At 38.2% G+C, this 17,680-nt stretch overlaps 1 protein-coding gene across 1 annotated transcript in view; it reads right to left on the reverse strand.

The window, feature by feature from the left end:
• The window catches only part of etnk2 (ethanolamine kinase 2), a 56,091-nt gene extending 38,944 nt beyond the window's left edge, over positions 1-17,147 (reverse strand). Inside the window, exon 1 of the mRNA XM_039748489.1 lies at positions 16,773-17,147. Coding sequence (XP_039604423.1) covers positions 16,773-16,919 — 147 coding nt within the window. The 5' untranslated portion in view covers positions 16,920-17,147. The remainder of the gene's footprint in view (positions 1-16,772) is intronic.
• Positions 17,148-17,680: the final 533 nt, after the last annotated feature.

A 17,680-nucleotide genomic window follows, 5' to 3' on the forward strand; every position in this document is an offset into this window, starting at 1 on the left:
GGACTGTGGGAGGAAACCGGAGCACCCTGAGGAAACCCATGCAGACACGGGGAGAACATGCAAACTCCATGCAGGGAGGACCCGGGAAGCGAACCCAGGTCTCCTTACTGCGATACACTAGCACTACCACTGCACCACCTTGCCGCCCTATTGCAAGTTATGCTTTTGTCTAATATTTCAATATTCTGTTAAAAAAAGTCAAATTGGACTGACAGAATGTTTTAATGCTACTTCCATACTGGCTGTGAGAGTGTTGCTTTCATAGAAATAGTCTTCTTGTTTGTGGTTCATTTCAGTTTTTGTCATTTTACAGAAGCATTATTTATGGGAGCTTTTTTGTCTCCCTCCTGTTAACAAGCAACAGTTTTCTTAAAATTTCAGGCATCTTAATAAATCCAACATTTGAAATTATTACAGGACTCTTTTTCCAAAGGTTTATAAATAATGTCTTTACATTTTTAGGCATTACTAATGTAACTCCACAAAGGACAGGGGTTTTCAATCTTACACCTGTCACCTGAAGCATATTAGACTACTCTTATTTTTAAATCCTTAAATATGGAGCTCATTTTAGATTGGTCTAATTTAAATTTACTTTAACTTTACATAATTTTAAAATGTTATTTTCTACCTTTTTTAATCTTGTGCAATCCCGTGGCTTTCCAAATTTTCATTTGCTGAACTGGAAGAACCACTTGCTATTTTATCTTCAATTTCAAGTCTTTTTCCAGTCTCTACTAAACCGATGAATGCCTTTTTTTTTTAACCTTTACTTACATGATCCAATACACGTTTTTGATTGGTACAAACCTTTAATCTTATCTTTTCAGAAACCACTATACACTTTGAAAATTCCAATCGAACAGAGACAACCAAATATTACTCACTTTACAAAAAAGGGATTAAATAAAACATACTGAAAACAAGAGGACCAATCAAAATTTCAAAACTCAATGTAATTAACAAAAAAAAAGGAACAATATAATTTTAAGTATAGTAATTTGTGATATTTAATAGTTTAGAAGATTTCAATTAATAATCACCATTTAGACACTCAAACTTTCGTATACTGCTGAACCTTACGTGTATTACACAATGCACTAATCATCTAAACTCATTATGCACTTAGATCTTATAACTTAAATGGTTGTACTAATTTAGCCGTGGAATTTTTTATTTTAAATAAATAAATAACCATGCACGTACTTAAGTGCAAGCCTTTAAAAAGGAACCTGTCACTTTCAGTTGTGACTGAAGACAATAGCCTTTTACTCCCATCAAATCCTTCCTGCTTAGGAGCAGACGTCACATGACATTTAAGCCTGTCGGCAATTAGTAAAGACCTGACAGACGCACATGTATATACATTATTTTGTATCCTGTGTAACATCTTCCTTTCTCCAAATACTAACATATCCACTCGCTAGTATTTCTCCTCTCTTATATTCATATACATTATACACACACAGAACACTTAAGTCCACCTTTTGGGATTCTTTTCTCTATCTATTCATTATATGCTCTTGGGAACACGAAAATATCTTGAACGAGATAAATAAACCTCGTACATTGGACCAAAACGGATTCCATGCTTCACTAAAATATGAGTGGGTGTTTCCGGATTCGTTTACTGTAAATTTTGTTGAAAAGATTAACTGAAGGCTCAACCTTTTAGTCTTCCCTTTTAAGTAAGCAACGATGCCTTACACTTCGCTTTACTTTAGGATCTTCAGCAAGGTGCTGAAAATGCCATGTTTAACTTACGCAGTCTTTCTCACTTTCTATTGCTAAGCCGGTGTTTTTAAAAATGTATTTCAAAGGTCAGCAATAACAGCTTTCTGTCACTGTGCGTCATCAGAGCTTTACAGTTGCCATAGTAACGGGAGGCCGTCAACAGCCTGCTCGTCTTGCAGACGCGGGGTGTCGACGACTGCGTTATCAGCACATAAATAATAAAGTAAGCTGTCAAGTCAAGGCCGTAGAATCCACGTGTTTTATTATTACCCCATTCTTCTTGCCAAGCCTCATTTGGCATTTTTATCAACCCTGCTCACGTCTATTTGTCCATACTCATGCACAACTTGATTAAGAAACATTAAAGCAAGCAGTTCAGGTCAGGTAGTTGCAAGTATAATTATATAGTAGTAATAGTAGTAGTCCATCTTGCTCGTTTTTTTGTCTTGTTTTCTGTTGCCTTTGATGTTTGCAGCTACTTATCATTCCTATATGCATTACAACTTTCTTTGTAAGTTGCCTTGGATAAAGGTGTCTGCCAAATACATCCATCCATCCATCATCCAACCGGCTGCTAAATAAGTAAATAATAATATAAACTCAGTGCATTCACATATAACATATTTTATAGTATGTTTTTCATTTCCATTACAGGGTTGAAATGAGATACAACTCCTGTCCAGATGTGGTTCTTGTCTTGCAAATGCTGTAGGCTTTGACTTTAGATGACCCTGGGCTTTAAAATACAGGTTCTTGAATGGGAAAGTTAGGAATAGCAGCTGAAGTATTCAATAAGATTAGCATTTTAGGATGTTCAAAATGGAAAACATATACAAATGATTAAACACCTACAGTAAGTTCAAAGTTGCCTTATATAGTGGTGTGAAAAACTATTTGCCCCCTTCCTGATTTCTTATTCTTTTGCATGTTTGTCACACAAAATGTTTCTGATCATCAAACACATTTAACCATTAGTCAAATATAACACAAGTAAACACAAAATGCAGTTTTTAAATTATGGTTTTTACTATTTAGGGAGAAAAAAAATCCAAACCTGCATGGCCCTGTGTGAAAAAGTAATTGCCCCTTGTTAAAAAATAACCTAACTGTGGTGTATCACACCTGAGTTCAATTTCTGTAGCCACCCCCAGGCCTGATTACTGCCACACCTGTTTCAATCAAGAAATCACTTAAATAGGAGCTGCCCGACACAGAGAAGTAGACCAAAAGCACCTCAAAAGCTAGACATCATGCCAAGATCCAAAGAAATTCAGGAACAAATGAGAACAGAAGTAATTGAGATCTATCAGTCTGGTAAAGGTTATAAAGCCATTTCTAAAGCTTTGGCACTCCAGCGAACTACAGTGAGAGCCATTATCCACAAATGGCAAAAACATGGAACAGTGGTGAACCTTCCCAGGAGTGGCGGCCGACCAAAATTACCCCAAGAGCGCAGAGACGACTCATCCGAGAGGTCACAAAAGACCCCAGGACAACGTCTAAAGAACTGCAGGCCTCACTTGCCTCAATTAAGGTCAGTGTTTCACGATTCCACCATAAGAAAGAGACTGGGCAAAAACGGCCTGCATGGCAGATTTCCAAGACGCAAACCACTGTTAAACAAAAGAACATTAGGGCTCGTCTCAATTTTGCTAAGAAACATCTCAATGATTGCCAAGACTTTTGGGAAAATACCTTGTGGACTGATGAGACAAAAGTTGAACTTTTGGAAGGCAAATGTCCCGTTACATCTGGCGTAAAAGGAACACAGCATTTCAGAAAAAGAACATCATACCAACAGTAAAATATGGTGGTGGTAGTGTGATGGTCTGGGGTTGTTTTGCTGCTTCAGGACCTGGAAGGCTTGCTGTGATAGATGGAACCATGAATTCTACTGTCTACCAAAAATCCTGAAGGAGAATGTCCAGCCATCTGTTCGTCAACTCAAGCTAAAGCGATCTTGGGTGCTGCAACAGGACAATGACCCAAAACACACCAGCAAATCCACCTCTGAATGGCTGAAGAAAAACAAAATGAAGACTTTGGAGTGGCCTAGTCAAAGTCCTGACCTGAGTCCAATTGAGATGCTATGGCATGACCTTAAAAAGGCGGTTCATGCTAGAAAACCCTCAAATAAAGCTGAATTACAACAATTCTGCAAAGATGAGTGGGCCAAAATTCCTCCAGAGCGCCGTAAAAGACTCATTGCAAGTTATTGCAAACGCTTGATTGCAGTTATTGCTGCTAAGAGGCCCAACCAGTTATTAGGTTCAGGGGGCAATTACTTTTTCACACAGGGCCATGTAGGTTTGGATTTTTTTTTCTCCCTAAATAATAAAAACCATCATTTAAAAACTGCATTTTGTGTTTACTTGTGTTATATCTGACTAATGGTTAAATGTGTTTGATGATCAGAAACATTTTGTGTGGCAAACATGCAAAAGAATAAAAAATCAGGAAGGGGGCAAATAGTTTTTCACACCACTGTAGCTTCTATACAAATTGATGGTGGAAAAAAAAAATGTGTTACGATTTGTATATGAATCTTTTAAACACTGTCTGAGTGTATCCATTCATTTCACATCCCCTTATTCATTTCACAGTCATAGACGGACAAAGTCTGTATTGGCATCTTCGGGGAAGGCAGGAAAATGTGTTAAGCCATCCGAGGGCACTCTCTTTCTCTCACACAAATAAACACACTCATATGTCAAGTAAAAGTTACCTAGTAACCTTACTCAATGTTGACAATCTTCAGGTGTTGCCAAGAAAACTAAAGCATACAGAGAAAAACTCCACACATACCACAGGGAGAACATACAAAATCCATATGAGAAAGTGAAGTTCTAATAAGGTGATGTATGAATGTCTGCAAAGTCCTCGTGTGTACAATAAAATAAAGGAAATCTCTTGATGTGTCTTTTCTACATAATAATGAAATTTCCAACTCCACATCCCATATTTTACACAGGTGGAGGCAACAATTAATCATTCTGGAGGGAAAGAAAGAGAAAGTGCTAGGGATCTAGAAAGAGCATGTGATGACGAGTGTTTACAGATTGGTATTGCTCACTTGTGACAGCTGGTGCTGGTGGAAATAAAGACTGCTGTGTGACCTTTTACAGTGTTCCCATTGATGTTTGCTGCATAATAAAATTATTCATGTACTAACAGCCACTTATATGTACTTTGTTGGTAAGTATTTCTAAATTTATATATCTACTCAGGTTGACTTATTGGAACAGGATGTGAAATTAAATATCTAAGGAATAGAGTGTTTCTTCTACTCGTAGAATGTTTCATACAGCGTTTCTACTCATAGAGTGTTTCATAACTCATTCAATCCCATTACACAGATGCTCAACTGGATTGAAATCTGATGACTGGTGAAGCAAATGCATTAAGAAGAACCCTTACAGCTTAGAGCATTATTCTGCTGAAAAAACAATTTACATACTGGTACACTGCTGCCATAAATGATGTTGAGATAACAGATGGGATTTAAAATATTGCTCTACGGACGTCAAAGGACCCAATGTGTGCCTTGAAAACAGATTTAACAACATTATGATGACATCACTATCCTTAGTAGCTAACAACAAGAAGGATGCATTCAATGACAAGATATTCTGCCTATCCTAGACCCATCAGCATGATTTAGCTGTAGAGACAAGGATTCTTCAGAGCAGGAAACAAATGTATAATACTCTAGTATCTAGCTCTTGTATTTGTTAGTCCACCAGAGCCACACCTTCTTTTCACTGTCAGAAGTGGAGCTTGATTGGGCTGTCAACAGTCATAACTTGATTGTAACACAGTACAATTATCATTAGTTTATGAATATTGTTCTTTCTGCACAGCTTTTGTACTTAGCGGTTAGTTGACTAGCACTTGCTTGTCTGTTATTCTGCACAAGTTGTGCTAGGCTCTGTTGGTTCCCTTGTATCAATAATGGTAAAATTCCTAACACAGGACTGCTGTTGACGGAATATATTTTAGATGATGGCCAAATCTTAATACATACTTGACAGTGTTCTGCACGACAACTTCTGGAGAACTGCTGTTCCATTAATATATATGCTGATGTATTTGGTGCCCACTACCTTGACATTTTCAACACATCAGTCTTTACTCTGGTCTACTCTTCCTCTGAATCTCACAAACACATACAAAATGTGATTACATCCAAACATATCAGAAAAGAAGGTACATCAAAAAATGTACTTCTCAGCATATCACATGTGATGTACACTTCAGTTCAAATTCACTATAATGAAACTTAAAACCATCACTAGATTTTAATAATAAGCCCACGATGTGAACATGTCTAGGATGTATACTCATCATAGTGCTTTTAATATTCAAAAATTTTTGTAAAATACTTATTCTAGTAAAGGAAATCAAAACAGAGAAACTTAGTCTAACAGCATACATAAAAAATACCAATTTCTGGTTGCCACTTAAGGTAACCTACATGTTTTGGGGATTTGGAAGAAAATCAGTATACCCACAGGAGAAATACAGCATTCAAACTCTGCACCTAATGTCAAGATCTGGATTTGAACCCAGGAATCTGAAACTGTAAGGGCAGAATTATTGACCAATGAGACACAGTGGCACGCCCATTTTGAATAACATTTTTTACATTTATTCCAGATGCAACACATATTTTGGTAAGAGTAGTGTTTTTTTCTGTCCATCATTTTTTTTTTTTTTTTTTTACAATTTAACTGCAATTTTAAAAAAACATTGTAAAGCAACTGAAAAATTGAGAAACCACAGGCCGTTTAAGGATGGGAAGCTTGAAGAAGTGAAGTCCGTTAGTATTCTGAGCGGTTAACTGAGGTTACTACCAATCATAACAATAATGATGTGGTGAGAATACAGTGGGATGTAAAAGTTTGGGCAACCTTGTTAATAGTCATTATTTTCCTGTATAAATCGTTGGTTGTTACGATAAAAAATGTCAGTTAAATATATCATATATGAGACACACACAGTGATATTTGAGAAGTGAAATGAAGTTTATTGGATTTACAGAAAGTGTGCACTAATTGTTCAAACAAAATCAGGCAGGTGCATAAATTTGGGCACCGTTGTCATTTTATTGATTCCAAAACTTTTAGAACTAATTATTGGAACTCAAATTGGCTTGGTAAGCTCAGTGACCCCTGACCTATATACACAGGTGAATCCTATAATGAGAAAGTATTTAAGGGGGGCAATTGTAAGTTTCCCTCCTCCTTTAATTTTTTCTGAAGAGTAGCAACATAGGGGTCACAAAACAACTCTTAAAATGACCTGAAGACAAAGATTGTTCACCATCATGGTTTAGGGGAAGGATATAGAAAGCTGCCCCAGAGATTTAAGCTGTCTGTTTCCACAGTTAGGAACATATTGAGGAAATGGAAGACCACAGGCTCATTTCAAGTTGAGGCTCGAAGTGGCAGACCAAGAAAGATTTTGGATAGACAGAAGCGACGAATGGTGAGAACAGTCAGAGTCAACCCACAGACCAGCACCAAAGACCTACAACATCATCTTGCAGCAGATGGAGTCACTGTGCATCGTTCAACCATTCGCGACTTTACACAAGGAGATGCTGTATGCGAGAGTGATGCAGAGGAAGCCTTTTCTCCGCCCACAGCACAAACAGAGCCGCTTGAGGTATGCTCAAGCACATTTGGACAAGCCAGCTTCATTTTGGAATAAGGTGCTGTGGACTGATGAAACTAAAATTGAGTTATTTGGGCATAACAAGGGGCGTTATGCATGGAGGAAAAAGAACACAGCATTCCAAGAAAAACACCTGCTACCTACAGTAAAATATGGTGGTGGTTCCATCATGCTGTGGGGCTGTGTGGCCAGTGCAGGGACTGGGAATCTTGTCAAAGTTGAGGGACGCATGGATTCCACTCAGTATCAGCAGATTCTGGAGACCAATGTCCAGGAATCAGTGACAATGCTGAAGCTGCGACGGGGCTGGATCTTTCAACAAGACAACGACCAAACACTGCTCAAAATCCACTAAGGCATTCATGCAGAGGAACAAGTACAACGTTCTGGAATGGCCATCTCAGTCCCCAGACCTGAATATAATTGAAAATCTGTGGTGTGAGTTAAAGAGAGCTGTCCATGCTCGGAAGCCATCAAACCTGAATGAACTAGAGATGTTTTGTAAAGAGGAATGGTCCAAAATACCTTCAACCACAATCCAGACTCTCATTGGAACCTACAGGAAGCGTTTAGAGGCTGAAATTTCTGCAAAAGGCGGATCTACTAAATATTGATTTCATTTCTTTTTTGTGGTGCCCAAATTTATGCACCTGCCTGATTTTGTTTGAACAATTATTGCACACTTTCTGTAAATCCAATAAACTTCATTTCACTTCTCAAATATCACTGCGTGTGTCTCCTATATGATATATTCAACTGACATTTTTTATAATAACAACCAATGATTTATATAGGAAAATAATGACTATTAACAAGGTTGCCCAAACTTTTGCATCCCACTGTAAATTAAATGTAAATAACATTCTCAAATCTGCTTGATTCAATGTTTCAATGATTCAAAGTTCATTAATGGGCACAAACACACATACCAGTCATACTTGGAATTCCCAATCATATATCCATCCATTTTCTAACCCGCTGAATCCGAATACAGGGTCACGGGGGTCTGCTGGAGCCAATCCCAGCCAACACAGGGCACAAGGCAGGAACCAATCCTGGGCAGGGTGCCAACCCACCGCAGGACACACACAAACACACCCACACACCAAGCACACACTAGGGCCAATTTAGCATTGCCAATCCACCTAACCGGTATGTCTTTGGACTGTGGGAGGAAACCGGAGCGCCCGGAGGAAACCCACGCAGACACGGGAGAACACGCAAACTCGACGCAGGGAGGACCCGGGAAGCGAACCCAGGTCTCCTAACTGCGAGGCAGCAGCGCTACCACTGCGCCACCGGGCCGCCCTCCCTTATTCTAAGTTTTATTTATTTTGTCTTTTTTCTCTGTCTTCATCATGTAAAGCACTTTGAGCTGCATAATTTGCTTGAAAATGTGCTATATAAATAAATGTTGTTGTTGTGCGAGGAAAAGTCATATAGACACAAGGAGAACATATAAACTCCATGCAATCAAGAACTAGGTGTGGTGCACCTTAGTGCCCTTAAATAAAAATATACATTTTTTATCAATGTCTGTAGAATTTTCTAGATTTTTCTTTGCTTTAGATCAAGTTTAATAAATTCCTCATTTGTTCCTGAACCCCTGAGTTAACGTGCTCGGATAAAAAAACATTTCTAGCAGTTTTGTTGTATTTTATGCAACTTAAACCGCTTGTACATTCAAAAGAACAAACAATGCAACAAAAAAATAATTTCAGAGAAAGCCATCTTGTCAGCAAATGCTGTGGCCGCATATGAAAGGACTTAAAAGAATATTTGTAAAAAAATTGTCCATATAAATAGGATAGGTTTTGCTGATGACTTTATTTTTACTAGACTGCATTTTCTGGGCAAAGTGTAAAAAACAAGTGTTTAAAAACATGCGCAAGTACCCTGATGGGGGGAATACAGTATACAATAATAAGTTTCCACAGGCATTACAAAATTAACAAATGTTTGAAAAATTGATCATATAAACAAGATAGTATTATAAATTTGTTTTACTCTGTGCTGTTACTTTTGTTCTGCATTTTTATTTTCTTAACTGTTTAGTGAAGACTTTTGTTTAATCTATGGTTGATTTTTTATAAATGTATATTTCATTCACAAAAAATCTTCTTTCGGTTGCTCCCACAGCGCATCATCCCTCTCATAATTTTTTGCCACACCAACTGCCTTCATGTCCACCCTCACCACATCCATAAACCTCTTCTTTGTCTTTCCTCTTTTCCTCTTGCCTGGTGGATTAATCCTTGACATTATTTTCCTGATGTACACCTCATCTCTCCTCTGCATATGCCCAAACCAACTCAATCTAGTCTCTTTCACTTGGTCACCAAACTGTCGTACCTGTGTTGTCCTCGCTAATACTCATTTTTAATCCTGTCTACCCTCGTTACTCCAAGCGAAAATCTTACCATCTTCAACTATGCCTCCTGTCTATGTCAGTGCCACAGTCTACAAACCACACAACACTGCTGATCTCACTACCGTTTTAAAGAACTTCACTTTCATTCCTGCAGTTAGTCTTCTATCACAAATCACTCCCATCACACTTCTCCACCCAGTCCACCTTACCTACACTTTCTTTGTTACTCCTTTGCCACACACTCTGTTGCTTAGACTAATTTAATTACTTGTGTTCAACAGTCCTACCTTCACCACCACCTTCTTTCTCATTTATGCACATGTACACTGTCTTACTGCTACTGACTCTCATTCCCCTTCTCATTCTTCAACCTCTCGAAGTTCACCTCAATTTGCGGTCTACTCTCACTACAGATCATGTCATCCGTGAACATCACAATCCATGAAGACTCTTGTCTGACCTCATCTGTCAACCAGTTCATCACCACTGCAAACAGAAAAGGACTCAGAACCGTTTCTTGATGTAATAAAACTCTCTCACCTTGAACTAGGCTGTCATTCCAACCACACACCTCATCACAGTCACACTGTCCTCACAAATATCAATGTACCAACTTCTTATATTTTTCTGCTACTCCTGACTTACTCATACAGTACCATAACTCCACTCTTGGCACACTGTCATATGCTTTCTCTAAGTCCACAAACACGCAATTAAATTCCTTTTGACTTTCTGTGTACTTCTCCATCAACACTCTTAAAGCAAACATTGCATCTATAGTACTATTTCCTGACATGGAACCATATTGCTGCTGACAGATCACTACCTCTCTTCTTAGCCTAGCACCTATCATTCTTTCCCATATCTTCATGGTGTGGCTGATCAAGTTTATATCCCTGTAGTTACTGCAGAACTGAACATCTCCCTTATTCTTGAAAATTGGTACTAATATACTTATTCTCCACTCCTCAGGCATTTTCTTCCTTTTTGAGATTTTGTTAAACAATCGAGTTAGAAACTCTTATTTCCATCTCACCTAAACATCTCTATGCCTCCACAGGTATATTATCTGGGCCAAATGCTTTTCCACTTTTCGTTCTCTTAATAGCTTCCCTCACTTCAGCCTAGCAGATGATCCCCGGTACTTTGTGATTTACTCTATCCACGTCATCCAACCTACACACACTCTCTCTCTCTCTTTAATTTTCCATATTCATAAGTCCTTCAAAGTACTTCTTCCGCCTTTTCAACACACTCTCCCCACTTGTCAGCAAAGTTCCATCTGCATCCTTTAATCACCCTGACCCGCAACACGTCCTTCCCCCTCTGTCCTTCTGACTGGACAATCAGTACAAGAGCTTTTCTCAAATAAGAAAATAAGACTTTTGGAAAAAAAAAAAGCATTCATTAAGGGCAGAATGCATTTATTCAGTAAGCACACTCACTTATTTTATACCACAATATATGTTAATTCCTCCCTTTTATGTTCTTTTTTTGCAACAACAAAATATTCATTCTTACCCATTATATAAGTAAGAGCAACATTAAAAAAGATGGTGGTATTTTACAGTTTTTAACAATTCATAACATGTATTTTAATTATTACATCTTCTGTTATGCTCAGACAACAAAGAATAGAGTAGCAGTCCACCACAAGGTGTGCATACACAAACAATGTCAAAAAAATTACAAAAATACACCACAAAACCTGGCAAAAAGCAGGATACTCAACAGACATAGTATGATGGTGCACTTCTCATGTCAATAATATCTGATATCAATGTCAGCAGTTTTGAGCTATAACTTTTTTGTAGCAATTTAAGATTAAATAATTTATCAAATATAATGTTAAAAGACTACATGTTTAATATTTATGTTTAGATTGCATTTCCTTTGTTAATATCTAATAATATGTTGCACTGCAGACAACAAATTCCTGCATTACAGGGATTCATGGCTAAAACTAACAGTAGTGAAGTTTAGAAGGTCAGACACAAAACTGAAAAATGCAGACCCTCATTATGCAGTAAGGAATTGAACAGATTTTTCCTTCCCTAATCAAGCTCCCTCATAATTTTTTTTTAAGCTTCAAAGACACCAACTAAAGAGGCCAAGAACACCCAAAAGAGATCTCATTAGAAGGTTTACACACACACAAAAAACTTTAGTGATTTTACAGTGCAGCACAGGAGAGTGATGGTTGCTGCAATTAAGAAAGTGAGATATGCATGTCAGCAGTAAAACATCAGGACTCTCTAATCCATGAATACTGCTGCTAAGCTTTCATCCAAAGTCCTTGCTCTTTGGCTGCAGAAAGTTATTCATAAAGTGAACAGCCAGATTCATTTACTCACAATTAGTTTTGGCTAATGTTAAAAGACTCCTTCATGTTGCTGACATTATTTCAACTCTCAAAAGACCACTTCCACAATTCTCACTTTTGACCTTATGAACGGACCATTCTTGAGGTAGGTGATGGAACGATTGGGATTCTGTGTAAGATATAAACCTTGGTTAAAATGTTATTTTCTCCTTCATCAATTATCCTGTTGAATTTCTCAATCTTTCATCCCTTTCTCTTCAAAAACAAGACACTGTTTTCATTTTGATCTGTCCTCGGACAGTGATCCTCAGCAATTAACCACCCATATTGAGTCATTGTTCCTTTCATGAGCCCCTCTTCTTGCAGAAGATGTTCTCCTTTAGCCGGTGAATACTTTTCTGGAAATCCCCATTATTCTAAACATATTCAATACTAATACTACTGGTTATAAAATCCACTGAACCAAATCTTTCTTAATAATTGGCTCATTTATCTTCACCCACCCCTGTCACTGAAACCTTCAGTTACCTTGGAGTGGACATGTTTGGATTAACAGTGAGATGTTCTTCTCTAAAGATGGCCATATATCTACTAAGGGCAGTGTTTGTACTTGTTTGTGGTCTAATCTCCCCTTTCTTTCCACTCACAACTGGCATTAAAATTAATTTACACTACACTCCCTTGTAATTATTGGTTGAAAATCTGATCCTTATCACAAAATTCTTATGAAATGCGAAACAAGAATACCTTAAACAATTAACACTTATTTGTTTCACCACTTAGACTGTCTGGTCTTGGGTATCTTCTCCATCTTCACCTTCATCTTCATCTTGAGTACTTCCTGAATCATCCCTTGCTTTTCGTCTTTCACTGGTGGGTATTCTTTTTGTCTCACTGACACATGAATCCTAGAGCTTTTCCTTGGGCCCAGTTCTGTCACTTACAATCACCACATTTGGCATACTGTGGAAAGATATATTGGCTCTCCCAAGAAATGACACACTCGCAAACATATTTTTTACAATACCATCCTTAACATTGCTGGCTGACATTGTGTTTATCGTCTTTCGCAGCCTGCAGGGACCACCACCCTTTGTGACAAGTTTAATATTTCTAGGCTCCACATATTCTAAACCATTGTGTCTCATTTTATTGTTTATTGGCTATTCCACCTAGCCTTGCCCTGAACAGTGATAAACTGTACATTACATGTCTTAAAAAAATAAAAACAAGATCTGACACTTATAAACTACTCATCGAAACAGAAAGAGATATATTTTTGTTATGATTTAGCATCTAATGCTTTTGAAATAGAAGTCACATCGAAGCAAAAAACAATTCATAAAACAGTAATAATGATTATCTCAATAGCTCGGGCGGCATGGTGGCGCAGTGGGTAACGCTGCTGCCTCGCAGTTAGGAGACCCATGGGTTCACTTCCTGGGTCCACCCTGTGTGGAGTTTGCATGTTCTCCCCGTGTCTGCGTGGGTTTCCTCCGGGTATTCCGGTTTCCTCCCACAGTCCAAAGACATGCAGGTTAGGTGCATTGGCAATTCTAAATTGTCCCTAGTGTGTGTGTCCTGCGGTGGGCTGGCGCTCTGCCCGGGGTTTATTTCCTACCTTGTGCCCTTTGTTGGCTGGGATTGGCTCCAGCAGACCCCCGTGACCATGTAGTTAGGATATAGCAGGATGGATGGATGGATGGATCTCAATAGATCAGTAACAATATTGAAATGTAAAAGAGCACGTAGAATCCACCATACTTATAACATACAACTCCTGTGCAGTACAGGAACCCTCCTCCTCACTACATAGTGTCCATCCCTCTTAGCCCCCCACTCTCAAAAGACAGATCTTGTCACAAATGGGTCATTTGCTAGCTTACTATTTGCCAAGGTGAAAAACTGAATATGGCCTTTTTTGTTTGTCATAAAATGAGAATTTAGAAAAGTAGGAGGACATTTTCAATATGGCCAATCATTAAAGAGTAATTAAGTAGCAAACATATCAGTCTTGTTCTTTTTCAGAGTACTTGAATATTTTAAAATTGTCACCAATTAGTATGGTCAACATAAACACCTTGCATTGCTGTTATTTGACTTTACTGTTGTTATGCAATTATTTCATATTCTTTTGAATTAAAAATAATGTCAATATCAGGGTGTGTAAAAAAAATATTTTATATATACAGTACATATATAGATTTCCTTAATCTAAAATTTCAGTCATTGCTGAGAACATGTGGAATTTCACTCCTTCATTTGGCCTACTCAGCTTCCTGTTTCCTGCACTTTCCTCCACATGACCATTTTTTACTTCTGAACTTATGCTTTCTGCAGTTTATCCTCTTCTCTCTTTGTGGATATTTCCATTGTTATCTCAGAGTTTCATCCAATTGGACCTGTCTACTCTGCATCTCACTTTAGACTAGCAAAAGATTGTGTGTCTAGGCAGTCATGCTGTCAGACTCCTTTATGCTTCATGCCCAAAATCTTCTGATCATGTTAGAGATGATAACCAGTTATCTACATTTTGCATTCAGTTACATACACAGCTGTCCTTGTCATGGACCTTCAAATCATCCATTTAAACCAATGGGCACTTAACTACTTCTATCAGTGTTTCAGATCTTAAATGTTTGCAGTCCTTTGATACTGCCCTTTCTCCTCTCTTTAGTTTGTCTTGTACCTTTATACTTTCTCATTTCCTGGCAAGGTTTACGTATTATTCTTAGCCACTCGACATCTTATTCTCCAGTTCAGGAATATGGTAGGGATTTAGAGTTGGGTGAGTGGGCTTGCTGAAAGAATATGGAGTGGTTACATCTGCACTGCACTGTACTATGTATTGTTCAATTTGTTATATATTAAAATTATTCAAAAAACAAATTATCAAAAAAGCAGTATGTTTAGGGAATCTCCCCATCCCACAATTCAGTCTAATTTTCCTCTAGTGGCTAATACTATAATCCTGAAATAAAACATGCATGTATGGTCTAAATGGCCTTCTATCATCATTACTTTAGACTCATTTTGCACAGATTAGCTAACATGCACATTGAACTGTTTCTGGTGACAAAAAGCACAATCACCAGTTGATTACAGTTTTCAAAAAGGATAACTCAATCCATCCATTTATTGAACATGCATTTCTACTACATCGTCACAAAAGCCTACGCCTCTCCTACTAACCAGTCCTGCACAGGATGCCTGACCATTATACAAATGTTAAATAGATGAATAAATACAAAATGCATTTTGAATTATTCTTATTCATGCTTAAGGAAATACTATGTTTAATACACTAAAAGCTTCAGCTGAAAAATAAGGAGATAGTTATGCTTAATACACTAAAAGTTCCACTAATATTACAAGACGCAACTTGGACACCGTCTCATATGTGCTACGATCAATGACATTTATGAATAAATATACTGCAATACACCGTGACCCTGTAGTTGGGATATAGCGGGTTGGATAATGGATGGATGGATATACTGCAATAAATTATTCCTAATTGCAAGCAAAAACTACAAATATAATTTCTTCCCAGCTAAAAAGCTTTCCAATGGTCCTGCAAAACAAACAGACTTGCAGGTTTCTTAGCTGTACTTGAGAGTTAGCACCACAAGAACTAAAGTCAGTAAATGACATAAGGCAAGGATTAAACCTGCAGAGAATGCAATTGCACATACTAAGTGGGCTTGTGTACTCCCTGCCAACTTAAAACTGCTATTTCATCAAGCTGCATACCTTTGATATGCAATAGGACATTTCAATCCATCTGGCCATCCATTCTTTATGTGAAACAGTACAATCCATCACTTTATGGCGGCCAAACATGGCAGGCACAAAAGTAACCATAAATGATGCACCAGTGCATTACAAGGCAAACTCCTACAAACTTAGTGCTACTCATAAATCTAATGCTCACGCTTTTGAGATGCAAAGGAAAAAACAAGAGAGCTCCCATGAGAACACAGTGAACAATCAAACTGCACACTAAATGCACTTCAGATTAAAATTGTATCAGGAGCCAAGCCCTGTGAAGATTCTTTCCTGTGCCTTGCAAGTCATTTTGTCTCATAGAAGACTCACATACTGTATATGATCATTTTCAGTTTCCATGGTATTAAATCAAGACTGTTGTTGGCGATCAGCTAACAGCTAAATCTACTGTCAAAGCATGCACTTTCATCCGTTAACGAAGAATGAAATTTAAAAATCTGTATGATTTTATTTTAGATGCTTGGACGATTTCTTTACCCACTGTATTCTATTTTTCATTGCTCAGTATTACTGTACTTTATAAAGGATGTCTGCACGGTCCTACGGATTTTAGGTCAACTTGTTCAACAGTCTGACATTTTCCATGTGTATAAATTAATAATTTGACTCTTCAGTAGGATTCTTGCAAAAAAAGAAAATAAATAATAATAATTAATAAGGGAAGATGAATATTAGTAATTGCTTTCTCTTTACACCAAGAAGCTGGACCAAAAACTGATTTCTTGAATGTACATTTGAAGCAGAATTTCTTCCTTTGATTACTCTTACATGATGGCACAAGATAAAAAAAAGAACAATGTTGTATAGTGATGAGATATTCATTTACAGTCACATTTGCTACCACACACTATACACCAGGAGGAAATCACAGGCGTTTACCTTGGTCCTGACTCGGCGAAGGTCCCAACACGGCCGTAGCACCTCGATCAGCTTCATAGCACCGGGAATCACGTTATTCTCGTCCACGAAAATTGACAGCTTTTGAATAGCCGGCGACCCGACAGGCACATGTATTTCGGTTTCCATATCGTTTACTTCTTAATATTTCTCTCCCGTAAACTGATGTACAACCTGTACGTGGATTTAAAATTGTGAAAAAGGCGTTAATTCAAAATGATGCTGGTGATGATGGGGTGCATTTTATAAAAGGAACATGTCTTTTTTTTTTTTTTTCCCAAGTCCACCTCGGCACCGCCCTCTTTTAGCCTCTCCCTGCAGGCGTAGGCCTAAAATAAGCCGGTCGGCTTTCTATGATAGGCGCCGTTTAAACATCCGAGTTACGCCCCCTCCCGCCACTGAACAAAACTCAGTTACAGTAATGGAAGAAGGTCTAGTCGACAGTAAAGCCAACGCTACAAGAGCTCTCGCGCCATCTGCTGGAAGGAGGATCTTGAGTGAAGTTTTAAAGTATCGGAGACTTAATTGATTTCGGCGTTGCAGTTCCTACCAAGTCTGTGCACTATCTGTGCTGTGTGTGTGCCTGTACATGCTTCCCGAGTAAAGATCAGTTTTTTTTTTCCTGGTAAGCCGGTTCCAAAATATACGTGTTGGGTTATGTGTTGATTCTAAATCAACCGTTTCCTCTGGATGCCCCAGTTTCCTCCCACAATCTGAAGACTAGCGTGGACTGGCGATGCTACACTGGCCCCTGAGGTGTGTTTGTGTTCCCCTTACGATGGGTTGACACCCTTTCCAGCGATTTTTCCTGCCATGAGTCCAGTACTTCCTGGGATTGTCTTCAACTACCCCTCAACACTGCTCTGGATAAGCGAGTTTAGACAATGGAC

Source organism: Polypterus senegalus, chromosome 3 (genome assembly GCF_016835505.1).
Source record: "Polypterus senegalus isolate Bchr_013 chromosome 3, ASM1683550v1, whole genome shotgun sequence".
Taxonomy (NCBI): Eukaryota; Metazoa; Chordata; class Cladistia; order Polypteriformes; family Polypteridae; genus Polypterus; species Polypterus senegalus.